A 17,210-nucleotide genomic window follows, 5' to 3' on the forward strand; every position below is an offset into this window, starting at 1 on the left:
GGTGACTAATCTCCCCAAACTGCCTCCCGTTGGCTAGAATATAAATCGCCGGCGGGGTGGCAATCGGTGCACTTCGTTTGAAAATGAATGGCTCGGAGTGCCATCCCACTGGCATTTTAGATTCTATCCGGCGGGAGGCAGTTCAGGGAGATTAGTCGCCCAGAAGAAGAGATTTGTCGCTGGGCAACTAATCTCCCCAAACCTGAGCGTGTGTCTCGGTTATCTATGAAATTATAGACTGCAGTCATTTGTGTAAAAGGAAGCGACTCTCACACTGGGTGACTACCGGAATTCAGAGGCACAGTGACCCCCCCCCCTCACCCCACATGAGCATCCAGAACAGTGAACCCCCTTCACTCCAGTACAAACATCCAGACACACAGTGAACTACGGTCCCCGAAACTAAGGTAGAGGCCGCAAACTGAACCAAACCTACATTAAAGTTGGCAAACCCAGGGATTAAGGTGCAGGTTCTGTGCAGAGGTGGCAGCCCGCCACTAGAATCCATTACTACTTTCGCGTGTTTGAATTTAGCGCTCAATAATAATCCGCAAATGGAGCGGTCACATGGTAGGATCACATGATCGTGACGTCACGGCGGTCCTTTCTGAGGAGGAAGTTGCCGCTACCGTGGCTTCAGCGCGCAATGGAGATCACGTGACTGTATAGGCTACACAGTGCAGTCTGGGCGTTAGATCCTTTACTGCAAGTCTGCCATGCTGGGGAGGTAAGGTTATCTCTGCTGTCAGTATGTAATTCTTTCTATATTCTGAACTATTTATAAGGAGAGATCTCTGTATATATATTGAATATGAGACGAGGCTGCAAGAGTCTTATTGGTGTCTGACTGTGCTAAAGTGCTGCTGCTCATTCTAATCAAGGGGCTAATTTGCGTCAGTGCAGTAATTTAAAAGTTGCAAATCAGCAGTTACACTTTGTCAGTCTAGTGCAGTGAGAATAATGATAATGCATTGAGTTTAGTTGCTCTGGCTTCCTGCAGTGTGTGTGTGTGTGTGTGTGTGTGTGTGTGTGTGTGTGTGTGTGTGTGTGTGTGTGTGTGTGTGTGTGTGTGTGTGTGTGTGTGGTGTGTGTGTGGTGTGTGTGTGTGTGTGTGTTTTTTAATTATTTACCTTCTACTCACTGACCCCATCTAAAATAAAATTCTTTGTATGGCTACAAATCAATAGTTATTGCTACTTTTTATTACTCCTTTTTCTATTCAGCCCCTCTCCTATTCATATTCCAGGCTCTTATTCAAATTGATGCCTGGTTGCTAGGGGAATTTGGACCCTGGCAACCAGACGGCTAAAACTGCAAACTCGAAAGCTGCTGAATACAAAGCTAAATAACTGAAAAACCACACGTAATAAAAAAAATGAAAACTAATTGCAAGTTGTCTCAGAATATCACTCTCTACATCATAATAAAAGTTAATTCAAAGGTAAACAACACCTTTAAACGAGCCCCGGTATATAATGTAGGTTGTATATGATGGCTTGTTTGCAGAGGATATTGAATTACACATCACAGCAGTTAGGAAACATTTACTTTACATTATGTTGACTAGGTGCATAATGTAGCACTCCGATATGTGATTCAATTGTTTATTCGTGCCATTAGTGAACTGTTTTTCTTTGTTTTTTTATAGGACTAGGGGTCTGCAGTGTGTTGAGAAAACGGAATGGAAGCTTTGTTACAAGGGCTTCAACGACAAGACAGAATGGGGTGAGTCTTATTTCACATGTTTGCAACAGCAGGCCCGGACTGTGGGTTCTGGCAAATGCCAGAGGGGCTACTGTAAGATGCCATAGACAGTCGCTATTTAGTGGCTGGTGGAGGCTGTTTGGGCCTCTGTGTACCTGGAATGCCAGGACATATGTTAAAGGAGAATTCAACCCCTTTAATAAAAAAAACCCGTACCCCCACGTAGACCCTCCTCCCCCCAGTCTAACTGCCCCCCCGAGGTAAATGCCCATACTTTATACTTACCCCTCTGCGCAGATTCAGGCATCGGAGTTCGACGCAGCTATCTTCCGGGTCTTCGGTCAGCTGAGTGGGAGACCGGCATGTTGGCGCATTCGCAGTTGGAGCAATTTTCTGGTCTGCAAAAACTGCGCATTAGCCGAAACTCACGAAAATTGCCGAAGCGCTGGAAGAAGTCAAAAAGTCCTGGAAGATGGCTGCGTGGAACTCCAATGCCAGAATCTGCGCTGAGGGGTGAGTATAAAATATGGGGCATTTCCCGGGGGCTGTTAGACTGGGGGGAGGAGGGAGGGGGTCTACATGGGGTGGGGGGTACGGGGTTTTTTGTTAAAATTTGAATTCTCCTTTAAGTCCTAGTCCATATCGCCAAAGCAGTTAATGGATGGTGAGGCCCAATGTGGACTCGTTGTGGTTTAGATCTGAGGTAACGGTTTATTAATAGTTTTTAATAATTCTCAGACTGTGTCAGAGTGACTGATATGATAACACTTTTATGTATCTGTACTTTGCTTTAAACTAAGGAGCAGTGGTCAGTTCAATGTATAATTGGAAGGGGTTTGAAGCATGCCCGAAAACCAATATATTAAACACATTTATTAACATTTGCTGCTTTTCTTATTACTCGGTTTTCGTCTTCATCAGGGCTTTGCAAGATTCCTGTGAGGCTGAGCTGCAAGAACTCATGAAGCAGATAGACATTATGCTGGATCACAAGAGGTCACAGTGGGAAGCAGAGACAGAGACAATGAAGACTCGTCTAGAGCTGAAAGAGCAGGAGCTGAACTGTGCCCTGGACAGAGAGGAGCGCTTGAACCAGGAGGTAAACCAGTCAGAGTAGGCAGTGGGGCTGAGGCTCACTAAACTGTAGTGGCAATTAATGTTTAAATGTGTGTGTGTGTGTGTGTGTGTGTATATGTATGTGTGTGTATGTATATATATATATATATATATATATATATATATATATATATATATATATATATATATATATATATATATATATATATATATATATATATATATATAATATATATATATATATATAATATAATATATATATATATATATATAAATATATATATATATATATATAAATATATATATATATATATATAAATATATATATATATATATATAAATATATATATATATATATAATATATATATATATAATATATATTATATATAATATCAAAACAGGGGGGTTGTGGGAGCACTCTAAAGGCTTTAAAGTATATATATAAGTATAATAAATGCTATTGCATATGTACCCAAAACAGGGGTTATTTTGTTACAAAGTTATGATCATAAAATTGATAAGCCACCATACCACGTCAGTGAAAAAACAGCGTTCAATGGACATTGATTACAGGTAATGCTAAAATGCACATAAAATATAAAACAAGTTAGGGACCGCCATTCGGGGTTTACCTTGACGTGGTATGGTGGCTTATCAATTTTATGATCATAACTTTGTAACAAAATAACCCCTGTTTTGGGTACATATGCAATAGCATTTATTATACTTATATATATACTTTAAAGCCTTTAGAGTGCTCCCACAACCCCCCTGTTTTGATATTGTATATATATATATATATATATATATATATATATATATATATATATATATATATATATAAAATAAATCTGAGTCACCTTTCATGTAAAATATAGGTATTGGCTTCTCTGCATATAAATCATTACTGGCTATATTGTCATGTGCCGAAGCTGGGATTTATTGCATGCTTTACTGACCTTTAGTGAAAAGAGCCCTAATTGTTGTTTTTATTGCAGTCGGATAACTTTTGAATTATAAATGAATGTTCTCTCTCTGGCTACAGTTTAGTTACACATGGACACCCAGAGCAAGCATGCAATTACTTTACCTGACTCACACTTTCATCCATTTTTATTGCCAGAGATGCCAATGATACTCACAGATGCATGGGTTCCATGATCCTTAATCTTCTTGTAGATTTACAACTGTACAGATAGAATTGTTTACTTAGTAAAAGTTATCCGTTGTTTGTCTTTGTATTATGTGCCTTTGTGCAATTTTTTTTGTGGATAATCTGATTCCTGCAGGTTAGGAGATTGAGACAGCAGCTCATACAGCAGGAAGAAGAGACTCAAAATAAGACGACACAGTATGAGGCTCAGCTATCCGGCTTTAAGGAGGAGGTGAGCGATGCTCTCTAATCCTGTCTTATCTAGCATGTCCTTGTGTGTGGTTGCAGTTGTTTTTATAACATGGCTGATCTATTTGTCTTTTATCACAATATGATCAATGTCCTCAATAAGGCAATATTTTTAGGATCTTATCTTCCACTGTTTTGCTCAGTTAAACCGATTGAAAAAAAGTTACGAGAAAGTACAGAAGAAGCACCTGCGATCAGAGATGAAGGCTAAAGCAGAGGAGGAAAGATCCGAGGTCAGCCGTCTGACTCGCCGGTTAGAGGTAATGGAACTGGAGCTTTGTGAATATGCACTCACTGATTACATACAGTAATAGTAAATGATGATTAATAACAATAATTTATAATTTAAGGAATTGGATCCTTATGTGTTCCAGCTTTTGTGGAACCAAAGTACCCAAATTCACTGTTTTCCTGTCCATTTGAGGGTTGCCTCTGATCCTATGTAGAAACTACTGGATTATTTGTTTGTCTGAGCAGATAGACTGCTGTTATTGTTGGCCAATATAAATAATTCTTGTTTTCAAATGTATTTGAAATGTATTGTGATTCTTTTGCATTTAACTGATAATAAATAGAATTCCTGGTGGGTGTTCCCCTAGGAATTCCGTCAGAGATCTTTGGATTGGGAAAAGCAGCGTTTGTTGTATCAGCAACAACTCTCTGGACTTGAGGCACAACGCAAAACGTTGATTGAGCAGACAGAAATGTACCAGGTATATTGTCAGATGCTAACCATGCTTAATCAAGCAATGCTTGCACAAATTAATTGACTTTAATAGGACAAAAGTGCCATATTGGTAAAACCTCTCTTGTTAGACAATCAGACACTCTACAAAATAATCCTTGGTCCTCTTCCACTAAGCAGTCTAGATCTAGAGACTGCCTTGGCTTTTTTAATCTCATAGGCTCAGGCTAGAGTCCTGCATTGGGTCGGGTACCTGCAGTGCTCGAGTTTCGGGCAAAAAGTCCCAGATTCTAAGGCCGTGCGGGCAGTCTGCGGGTTTGATCCCTCCCACCGCCCACCCTTCTGGTTCTTCCAATACATTTTTTTGCGAAGATTCGGCATAGGAGTAACGTCACTTCCAGGCTAATGTGACATCACTGGTTTCGCGTGTCCCCCGGGTTGGAAGTTTAGTTGGCCTATTGCGGGTCGTGTAGCGGGAACATGCGGGTCAAATTACGGGTTGTGAGTTCAGGTTGCTGGTTTGGGTCGGGTACGGGTTTCAAAAAATGGACATGCGCAGGACTCCAACTCAGACCTGCTCTTGGGGAGCAATTGTTTTTACATTTCCTGATCAGGATAGTTCCTCTCTACCCAAGCTAGACTGGTAAAGCTTTGTTAATAGTCACTGGTTCTACAAAGGTGGGCAATGTCCTCTTAAAGGGGAACTATTTTGAAAATGAAAATTTAATATAAGCATCATCATACCAAAATAAGCCATTTTTTGTTCTATGTATATAATTCATGTGATTTAGTTGTATAATCACATTTACTTTACAGTGCTATATAAATACATGCTAATAATAATAATACATTTTCTAAAAGAATAATCAATTCAATCTTGCCCACTCCCACACCTTGTGTATTACTCCCTTCCCTTTAGAGTGTAAGCTCTTTTGCATAGGGCCTTCCTCACCTTTTGTACTATTGCTATTACTATACCGAATTCACACAGAAAGTACTGCACCAGGGGTGCATCAAATAAAGAAACAGACCGCAAATATACCAGAAGCTTTGAAGAACCTAGTTTAGTGGAGAAAAAGAGAAAAAAAAATGAAGGACTTATTTTTGATCAGCAGCCTCTTAAGTGGGACCTAGTCACCATGTTGTTGACCAGGTATAGGATACCGCAATGTAAATTATTGCCACAGCCAAATACCATGACTTTGATTGGAGGATAATTTTATCAATAATAATAATTTTGCTACTTGCATGGTTGCATTGGCTGATTGGTTTCATGTGCCACCTTAGAGTCAATATATACTTCACGATATTATTTGTTGGTATCTTATTGAGGGTCCTGTCATACAGAGAGCAAAACTCTGGTCTAATAGTTAGCTTTAAAAAGCCCAACAGGGTTTTAGTTTTTTGTTGCTTTATTTTAACTAAGATGTAGTTTCTAGTTGTGCTCTTGTTGTCACAGTGTTCTCTCTTATGAATTTTGATCTCTAAAAGCTGAGGGATTCAGTTTTAGACAGTCTAAAGGGAAAAGTACTTTTCCCTCATTTATAGAAGGGTGTGTGGTGTTCTATATGAAAACCATAGAAAATGATTTTTTTGGTAATATACTACACTTCCCATTTGTCCATACAGCAACAGTCACATAATCGCAAGCAGATGCTGGAGCAGACAAACCTAGTCGGCCGTTCTGAACTTCAGAACCTCAGTGGTCAGTTGCATCGCGCCAATGACAGTCTCTGTGCTAAAGAAGAGGAACTGGAGACCCTGAAAATTCAGCTGCGGTGTGCTGTTGAAGGGCAGAAGCGGGCAGAACACGAAACGGAGCTCTCAAAGCAAGCTGTTCAGGTGTGCACATGGGTGGAGAATAGGTTACATGTTAAAGGGGTTGTTCACCTTCCAAACACTTTTTTCACTTCAGTTCTTTTCAGATTGTTTCCCAGAAATAAAGACTTTTTGTAATTACTTTCCATTATTTATTTTTTACCGTTTTTCCAAAATCCAAAAGTTGAATGTCCCTGTCTGGCAGCTCAGTAATTCAGGTGCAGACTCTAAACTGTCACAATTTTGCAACATTTAGCTGATACATTTCTCAGCAGCATCTCTGGAATATTAGCAACTATTGTATCAATTCTAACAGCTACCTGTAATGAAACCCAGAGATTCTGTTTAGCATGGACAAAGATAAGAAATGTATCAACTAAATGTATCAATTTAAAACAGTTTACAGGGTCGTCGAAAGAATCCTTCTGCCCCGCCGAACCAAACCGGAACCCTAATTTGCATATGCAAATTAGTGGTGGGGAGGGAAATACATGTTTCCCCCTTCCCACCCCTAATTTGCGTGTGCAAATTAGGATTTGGTTCAGTATTCGGCCAAACCTTTTGCAAAGGATTCGGTTGTTCGGCCGAATCCAAAATAGTGGATTTGGTGCATCCCTAATTCTGATACAATTTGCAATTGGTTTTCATTTTTTATGTGGGTTTTTTGTTATTTAACTTTTTATTCAGCAGCTCTCCAGTTTGCATTTTCAATAGTCTAGTTGCTATGATCCAAATTACCCTAGAAACCATGCTTTCATTAGAATAAGAGACTGGAATATGAATAAAGGCCCAAATAGAAAGATGAGTAATAAAAAGTAGCAATAACAATAAATGTGTAGCCTTACAGATGTTTTCAGATGTGGTCAGTGACCCCCATTTGGAAACTGGAAAGGGTCAGATGAAGAAGGCAACTAATTCAAAAACTATAATGAAGACCAATTAAAATGTTTATTAGAATTGGCCATTCTGTAGCACAGTGATCCCCAACCAGTAGCTCGTGAGCAACATGTTGCTCTCCAATCCCTTGGATGTTGCTGTTAGTGCCCTCAAACCAGGTGCTTATTTTTGAATTCCAGGCTTGGAAGTTAGTTTTAATTGCATAAAAACTAAGTATAGTGCCAAGCAGAGCCTCCTATAGGCTGCCAGTCCACATAGGGGCTACCAAATAGACAACCACAGCCCTTATTTTACACCCCCAAGGAACTTTTTCATGCTTGCGTTGCTCCCCAACTCTTTTTACATTTGAATGTGGCTCACGGGTAAAAAAGGTTGGGGACCTCTGCTGTAGCATAATAAAAGGTAACTTAAAGGTGAACCACCCCTTTAACAGGAGTTTCAGTGTTAGATGCAGCTCCTGCTTTAAAATGCTCCTATTTATCAAATTTTTTCTAAGCTTCTTCAAAGCTTCTATATTTGAACAAACCTTTGTGAGCTTCTAGAGAGTCTGTGTGCTCAGATGTGTGATTTATCATGCAGGCACTTAAGGAGGAGAAGGCTGAGCTAAGGGCCACTTTGCAAGCTCACACAGAATTTCTACAGGGCTCCAGAGTACAGAAACATGAGCTTCTGCCAGAAGGGTACAGGGGGAGTGAGGTCCTAAGAGAAAACAACAGCATCAGGTGAGATGGCTGCATGTTGCCATGTCTGTTTTTTTATTTCTATAACCTTTTTTAGTTTGGTGATGCTATAGGAAGGGAACAAGCCACATGACCTCTCTAAAGCAGCAAGTTATGAATGTCACTGAAGCTGAAACTGTGTTCTGCCTAATGATTTAAAAATCTTCTCAACTAATTGATGCTGTTATATTGATATTACACTTCTGCTGGCTGTCAGCAAATTATTTAGGGGGTTATAAGTTTTTATTACCTGCCGCCTTGCAGGTTTTTTTGATCTTCATTTTTTATCTTCTTGACAGGTCTCTGGAGGAGCGATTACAGGAGACGGGGCAAGTAGGAGGCGAGACTGAAGTGGAGGCTATAAGGTCTAAGCTGTCTGTCAGTCGTATGAATGAACAGAGGCTACAGGCTGAGGTGACCTGTTTGGAAGACAGGTATGTGATCCTTTTTCAGAGCTTCTGTTTATATTAGAGCATAACATTACAATGGATTGTGGTGTGTTGATATTTTCTCTTGCTTATCAAAACAGGTACATTTTTATTTAGAAAATATACCTTTTCACTTTATTTCTTGAAATGTTTAAAATAATGCGTAGGCTTATTCTGTAGCGAGAGCTTGGTTTGTCTACATGTTAACTATTTTTATTATTATTAACTATGTCAAGGCAACATGAATCTAAAGACTGTTATTAAATAAATGATAGACGTTGCTTAGCTTTGCCAGGATTTAAACTTCAGTCAAAGCAATTATCATATATAGAGACCCAGCCATTGTTTGGGTTTATTCTGCTTAAATGGGTGGTTTCACCTTTATATTAACTTTTAGTATGATGTATAGAGTGAGACAATTTGCAATTGGTTTTAATGTTTTATTATTTGTGGTTTTCAGTAAGTTCAGCAGTTTGGTTGCTAGGGTCCAAACTACCCCAGCAACCATGCATTAATTTAAATAAGAGACTGGATTATGAATAGGAGAGGCCTGAATAGAAAGAGGAGTAATAAAAAGTAGCAATAACCGTGAATTTGTAGCCTTAATGAGCATTTGTTTTTTAGATGGGGTCAGTGACTCCCATTTGAAAGCTGTAAAGAGAAGAAAAAGTCAAATAACTCAAAAACTATAAAATATAAATAATGAAAACCAGTTGCAAAGTTGCTAAGAATTGGACGTTGTAACATATTAAAAGTTACCTCAAAGGTGAACCACCCCTTTAAATGAATATTAATTTTTTGGGTTTCGTTCTCCTTGTTTGTGGCATCATTGTAGCCAAACAACACTGTAAATTAGAATAATCGTGATTTTTTTCCATATATGTGCCTTTTAGGCAATATTAGGGATGCACCGAATCCAGGATTCGGTTCGGGATTCGGCCAGGACTTTGCCATTTTCAGCAGGATTCAGATTCGGCCGAATCCTTTTGCCAGGCTGAATCCGAATCCTAATTTTTACATGCAAATTAGGGACGGAGAGGGAAATTGTGTGACTTTTTGTCACAAAACAAAGCAGGAAAAACTGTTTTCCCCTTCCCACCCCTAATTTGGATTCGGTTCGGTATTCGGCTGAATCTTTCGCGAAGGATTCGGCGGGTTCGGACAAATCCAAAATAGTGGATTCAGTGCATCCCTAGGCAATATCCAATGATTATCACGTGAAATCCGTTCCTCACGGTGGAGAAAACACCAAGTGTGCCATTGACCTTAGGGGAAATCATTTGCAACAGTGTCTAAACTGTTTTTTGCCAATAGTTTTTGTAATAAAAATTGGAAAGAGCAAATGCAGACTAACTGCCACATAAGACATTTTTTTTTTCTTGTAAATGCCCAGCGATGTCACTTTGCCCTTCACTAATGTTCTCTTTTTCTCTCCTTCAGTGTTGAGTCTGTGACATCCCAGTGTCAACTGCTGGCAAAGGAGCTTAAAGGAAAGGAGGAATATCTCCATGGGGTTAAAGAGGACCATCAAAAATGCTTGTCTGAAAATAAAAAGGTGAGGGAAACCGACCAGTAAAACTTCAATTACACCCTTTGTTAAAATGAACATTGAACCATTGTTATTGATAACTTTGTAGAAAAAAAGTTGTAGTATTTGGACACATCGGTGTATTCGCAAGGTTACATTTAATTTGCACATAAAGGAAGAGCTGGTGAGTTTGCCACTGCTGCAGTCCTGCACGGCTGGAATGTATTGTGATACAACTATAAGCTGTGTAGAATACAAAAGGACATTTCTGTTATTTACTATATAACTGTTTCAGACTGAATGGCTGCCCCCATGACTAAACGGCAGCTTATTTATATAAACTGTGGTAGCCTTGCTGAAGACTGTATGACAACCGAACATTGTGTTTTAATTATTTGAAAATACTTTTATTTTGTGGTGTTATTGCTCCTTGTCATCTTTATTGATTTATCTTGAGTCTACTGATATGAGGCATCCACCTCCAGAATACGCCCAGACTCTGTAGCTCAGTGCACTCTACTGAAGCATTCAACCACAGTGCAAAATTTATGGGGGCTATTTATCAAAGGTCACGTTTTTTTTTTCCCCCACAAGTTTTTGAGGTTATTTATTTTTTAGTCAATTGAAATTTCGGGTTAAAAACTAACATTTTTTAAAAGAGATTTTGAGATTGATTATACGTCCACACAAATCCAAAAATAGACCAGTGGCAGAGGTCCCTTGAACCATCTGAAGAAGTTAATAGCCTTTATGATGTTTGAGGTTTTTTTTGGTGCATTTCACTTGAAAACTCATCAATTCAAGTGATATGAGGGTTTTTTTTTCGTCAAAAACGCGATCAATTCAAGTGTTTGAGTTTTTCACCCCAACTACACTGATTCGAGTTTTTTTTACATTCAAGTTTTTTCTTAAATTAGAAACGAGTCAAGTTGCTCACATTCAAAAGGTCACAAAGTTCTACAATTCGACCTTTGATAAATAACCCCCTAAAGGTGACAATCCACTGAGAGATTCGCTCGTTTGGCGATGTCTCCAAACGAGCGGATCTCTCCCCGATATGTCCACCTTGAAGTGGGAGATATCAGGCTGATCCAATCGTGGGCCCTAGGGCCCAACAATCGGATCATAACGAAGGGTAATGGGCAGTCGGATCACTGGACTGCATCAACGAACAGATGTGGCCGCGATGCAACGGGATTTTTAGTCCTTCGACATCTGGCCGACTTTTGGCCAGTTATGGATCGGGGAAGCCCATCGGAGGGACCCATAAGTGTTTGAGGATGTTTTAGGAAGTCCACTTTACACATAGTGATGAATGGTTGTAGGGAACTATGGGAGCTCTGTGTCATTACTTTCTATAGGAAAGCTGTTTGTTGCTGACAGGTTATTAAATGATACCCAAGTCCACTGTTCTATCTTGCTCTTGTTTGATTTTCAGATTTTGGGACTATTTGCCCACCACCCATTTAGCCATGTAAAGGTTTTTGACTCTCTTTTATGTAGGGACGTATTGAATGCATCATTTATTGATTCAGCCAAGTACTGAATCCTCCAGAAAAGATTTTGACTGCATACCAAATCAGAAGCATAATTTGAGAAAAAAATGATTAACCCATTTTCACTTAAAGGGATACTGTCATGGGAAAAAAATTTTTTTCCAAAATGAATCAGTTAATAGTGCTGTTCCAGCAGAATTCTGCACTGAAATCCATTTCTCAAAAGAGCAAACAGATTTTTTTATATTCAATTTTAAAATCTGACATGGGGCTAGACAGTTTGTCAATTTCCCAGCTGCCCCAAGTCATGTGACTTGTGCCTTCACGTTAGGAGAGAAATGCTTTCTGGCAGGCTGCTGTTTTTCCTTCTCAATGTAACTGAATGTGTCTCAGTGGGACATGGGTTTTTACTATTGAGTGTTGTTCTTAGATCTACCAGGCAGCTGTTATCTTGTGTTAGGGAGCTGTTACCTTCCCATTGTTCTTTTGTTCGGCTGCTGGGGGGAAAAGGGGAGGGGGGTGATATCACTCCAACTTGCAGTACAGCAGTAAAGAGTGATTGAAGTTTATCAGAGCACAAGTCACATGACTTGGGGCAGCTGGGAAATTGACAATATGTCTAGCCCCATGTCAGATTTCAAAATTGAATATAAAAAAATCGGTTTGCTCTTTTGAGAAATGGATTTCAGTGCAGAATTCTGCTGGAGCAGCACTATTAACTGATTCATTTTGAAAAAATTTTTTTTTTCCCATGACAGTATCCCTTTAAAACTTCATTTGAGTGGACTGATTTGGTTTCAGCCAGGCAGTCCATATTCAGGTACATCTGAAGTGCTGGGGTTTGGCCGAAACCTGAAGCAAAATTTGGATTCTGTGCATACTTTTATGTTTGTTTTTTCTACTAGTCAGAATTGAGCATGGGTGATGTTACCCTGCAGTGGGGTTAAAGCCAAAGGACAGAATCTGTGGGTGAATTGTTTTGTCCTTATGTCTGCGATTAGATAGCAGATAAGCATGATACAATAAAATAGTACTACATTTTTATAAATGCTTAATAGGAAGAACTGGTAAATCAATGCCAATACATATGTGTATATAACGGTTAACATGGCACCACCCAAGGTGACTGGCAAGTAGTGCTGGGACAGGATTATTTTACAGTATCTTAATATTTAATTCCAGTGCTGCATAAGGACAGATGAGCTTCAATGGCAACTTGATATAGTTAATTTTTCTCTATTCTGTGGAGCAAGAGCAGTGACCTTCGAAGGTCTTTTGGAGGCGTGCAAAAAATGATCTTAACGTTTGTGTTCTGCCAGCTGAAAGGCCAGCTCTCACAGGCTGAGCTGACCCACAAGAGTGTGCTGGATGGGATGAGGAAGGAGATCTCACAGCTCACTCAGGAGTTACACCAGAGAGATATCAGAATGGCTTCCAGTGCAGGCATCGACTGGGAGAGGAAAATTAAAGCTGAACGGCAGAGGGCAGAGAGAGAGGCTGCAGAACACAGGGTGAGCTCCAAGCTGCCAAATATTTGTACATTGTTCCTATATCCTACTCTCTGCCTTTTCCCTTAGTGTCGCTCTACATGTTGTCTTACAACTATCTCATGCCCATTAAGCTTCCATTCACATTATCCTACTTACTTATTCTGCCTATTCAGATGTCTCTAAATGCTCTGGAAAACTTGAGGCAGGAGAATTGCCGGTTATCGGAACTCCTTCAGACGCAAGAGCCGGATGTGGCGCAGGTGAGTCTTCCTAATTCGGGTTTGAAATTAAAGCCAAATACTTATTAGGGATCGTAATGAATTTGCATATGTAGAGCTAAATGACTAGAAGCCTTTATTCTGCCGTAAGGTATGCTGTCTTATTAGGTATAGAACACTTTCAGTTGATAAGGTTTTTCTTGGGGTAGGCTACGAATAGAAGGATTTTCCATTGGAGAACATATATAAAAGTTATTGGGGAGGCTGAGCCTTCCTAAATCTTTATTATTTATAGTCTATGATCATGATATATACACTCATTTTTCCCCATTCTTCCCGTCTTGAAACCTAGAATGCTGTTATCTCTTTACACATTTAATTTTTCTCTCCTATCTGTTAAATATTGTAGGCACTGGTTAATTTGGAGCAGGCAAATCAGAGGCTGCAGAGGGAGCTGCTACAGACACAGGAGAAACTGGAGCTGATAGCGCAGAGAAGGGAGTCTGAAATCCAGAATGCAGTGGATAAGTAAGCCATGTTGGAAGGGGGTGGCTGTTCCCACTAACAGGCAGTAACACTCATCTCCTGGTTTATACGTTAAGTTAAAAAACAATAATCCATCTCATCTTGAGCCCCAATTAGTTTTTAAAGAAAGAGGATACATTTGCATGCAGTTTCTCATATTTCCTTTGTTAGAGCAGTGCAGGGTGTATTTTTTTTTTGTTTGATATAGTAATAAGCTATATTTGTATCATTAGTTGTAGCAGTAGATCCATCGTTTGTTCTGTAGCACTGTTTTATATTCCTGTTGTGTTTGGGCATTCGATAAAAGCAAGTCTGAAATTCACAAGCAGTAGTGATGTGCGACCTGCACCTGATCCTAACCCGCCCTCCCTTGGCCCGCATCCGGGTTGCTTTTATAGACCCGTGCCGACCTGCCCATGACAGCACAAAACGTGAGACGGCACATCATCTATAAAAGACAAAGTCGAAAGCCGGCATTTGACGGTGTCGGTCAGGGAGAGCACCCACCTGCCACCAGCGAAGAATAGTGTGAGGTCGGCTCGAACCCGCATGACCCGCGGGTCGGCCCGCACATCACTAACAAGTGGCTATTTTGCTTTATTAATAAATATGTGGCAACTTTTCTTATATTCATTTATAACAGTATGAAAACCTATGTACATGAGCATTTCTGAGCCAAAATCCACCCTGTGTGTGAAGGAACATGACAATGTGTTTCCTGTCATTGCTAAGAGACATGGGACCTGCATTGGGTGGATAAAGTGTTTTGTCCTTCTGCAGAGAAAATGCTGCTTCTGACATGAGCTTAATGGAACTGCTTGTGGAATCACCTTGTGGACCGACGAGACAAAAGTTGAACTTTTTGGAAGGTGCGCGTCCCGTTACATCTGGCGTAAAAGTAACACTGCATTTCAGAAAAAGAACATCATACCAACAGTAAAATATGGTGGTGGTAGTGTGATGGTCTGGGGTTGTTTTGCTGCTTCAGGACCTGGAAGACTTGCTGTGATAGATGGAACCATGAATTCTACTGTCTACCAAAAATCCTGAAGGAGAATGTCCGGCCATCTGTTCGTCAACTCAAGCTGAAGCGATCTTGGGTGCTGCAGCAGGACAATGACCCAAAACACACCAGCAAATCCACCTCTGAATGGCTGAAGAAAAACAAAATGAAGACTTTGGAGTGGCCTAGTCAAAGTCCTGACCTGAATCCTATTGAGATGTTGTGGCATGACCTTAAAAAGGCGGTTCATGCTAGAAAACCCTCAAATAAAGCTGAATTACAACAATTCTGCAAAGATGAGTGGCCAAAATTCCTCCAGAGCGCTGTAAAAGACTCGTTGCAAGTTATCGCAAACGCTTGATTGCAGTTATTGCTGCTAAGGGGGGCCCAACCAGTTATTAGGTTCAGGGGGCAATTACTTTTTCACACAGGTTTGGATTTCTTTTCTCCCTAAATAATAAAAACCCATTTAAAACACTCATTTAAAAACTGCATTTTGTGTTTACTTGTGTTATCTTTGACTAATAGTTAAATGTGTTTGATGATCAGAAACATTTTGTGTGACAAAAATCAGGAAGGGGGCAAATAGTTTTTCACACCACTGTATACTTCCCAATCAAACCAAGTGACCCTCCAGGACTGCAGAGTTTTCGCTTTACACTTAAAAATAAACTGTGATCTTTCGTTAACTGTTTTCCTCTGTCTTTTGTACAGTATATCTCAAGAGCTGTTGAATAAACAGGAGCAGGAGCTGAGAATAATGCAGGAGAGGCTGAAGGTTTATGAGCAGGAGATGCAGACTTTTAGGTCCCAACAAGATGCAGCTTCAAGTGGAAGCTCACTGGAGTCTATATTCTCTGAGGTTTGGAAAGAACAAGCTACGGGTTCACCAATATCTGCAGCAAGCGTGGATTCCGCTATTGAGCCAGTGGAGGACCTTGCCTCTTCTGTAAGGAGCATCCTTTTATTTTAATATGTGCAATTTGAAAGCCTGTACTACATATCCATTCTTTAAAGGAGAAGGAAAGCTACGGAGGCATTTTATTGGAAATAGATTAGCTGCAATAGTGCATACTAGAATGCTATGTTTATTCTGTAGAATGTTTTACCATACCTGAGTAAAAAGCTCTCGAATATCTCTGTCTGGATACGATATAGGTGTCATATTAGCTTGGTGGGACATCACTTCCTGCCTGAGTCTCTCCCTGCTCACTAATAGCTCTGGGCTCAGATTACAGCAGAGAAGGGAGGGAGGGAAGAGGAGCAAACTGAGCATGCTCATGCCTGGGGCAAGGAGGTTTAAGCTGAAAGAAGGAAGTCTGATATAGAAGCTCATGTGTACACAATAGAAGGAAAGAAATGCTGTGTTTCTTTTGACAGAGGACTCAGAGCAGCATTACTTTGAGGGTTCACTGGTGTATTTATATAGACCTTTCTGATAAAGCTTACTTAGTTTTAGCCTTTCCTTCTCCTTTAAAAGGGATTGTCAATGAATGCAAAATAATAACTTAGAGCTTTCTGTCATTTTATTATGAACTCTTATCAGCTATAGTAGCCACTTCAAACTCGGGCATCATTCTTTTGTATTATAAAGGCTACGCCTTGTGAAGCTTATTGCAGTGATTTTCTAAGGAAGCACTAGGATATATTATGGACTACCTCATGTTGTAAATGGGCATTGCATTGAGAAAGGCATGTGTTGTTATTATCACCCATAAACCCACCCAGATTTCCTGACAGCATTCATGCTATGCTATGCTACATATGTACTGAAAAGTCTTGTCTGCTATCTCAACTTTTCTTTGCAGCTGCCCGTTCCACCCACCTCCCCAGCAAATGCCGTAGCCTCACGCTTCCTCCAGGAAGAGGAGCAGCGATCACATGAACTTTTGCAGCGACTGAATGCTCACATAGAAGAGCTGAAGCAGGAAAGTCAGCGCACCGTCGAGCATTTCACCCAAGCCAGGTAACTCCGAGCAGGACTTCACAACGAGCCCCACTTAGGATGGTGGTGAATTTCACTGATGTTATAGCAAAGATGTGCCTGTTGGATATTTCTTCCACATTCCTCTTAATAAAATTTCTCCAAGCTACCTCTAAATGTTGCAGTGCGGCCAAAAGAAGAAATGTTCTGCACATTTGACCTAAACTCCACTTAGTATAGGAATAGCATTGGATGCAATAAAACCTCTGAAACTCTGTACAATTCAGATCAATGC

General features: G+C 40.1%; 1 protein-coding gene across 1 annotated transcript; it reads left to right on the forward strand.

The window, feature by feature from the left end:
• The first annotated feature begins 698 nt into the window (after positions 1–698).
• cep63.L (centrosomal protein 63kDa L homeolog) lies at positions 699–17,132 on the forward strand. Its single transcript, NM_001095518.2, is given in 15 exon segments — positions 699–727; positions 1,649–1,725; positions 2,626–2,803; positions 4,072–4,167; positions 4,328–4,444; positions 4,784–4,897; positions 6,499–6,711; positions 8,164–8,306; positions 8,603–8,737; positions 10,172–10,286; positions 13,075–13,266; positions 13,419–13,505; positions 13,873–13,991; positions 15,706–15,940; positions 16,800–17,132. Coding segments are annotated over 14 exon segments (1,950 nt in total). The 5' UTR covers positions 699–727; positions 1,649–1,681; the 3' UTR covers positions 16,962–17,132.
• The last annotated feature ends 78 nt before the right edge of the window (positions 17,133–17,210 follow it).

The sequence above is a fragment of the Xenopus laevis genome, chromosome 5L (genome assembly GCF_017654675.1).
Source record: "Xenopus laevis strain J_2021 chromosome 5L, Xenopus_laevis_v10.1, whole genome shotgun sequence".
In the NCBI taxonomy this organism is placed as follows: domain Eukaryota; kingdom Metazoa; phylum Chordata; class Amphibia; order Anura; family Pipidae; genus Xenopus; species Xenopus laevis.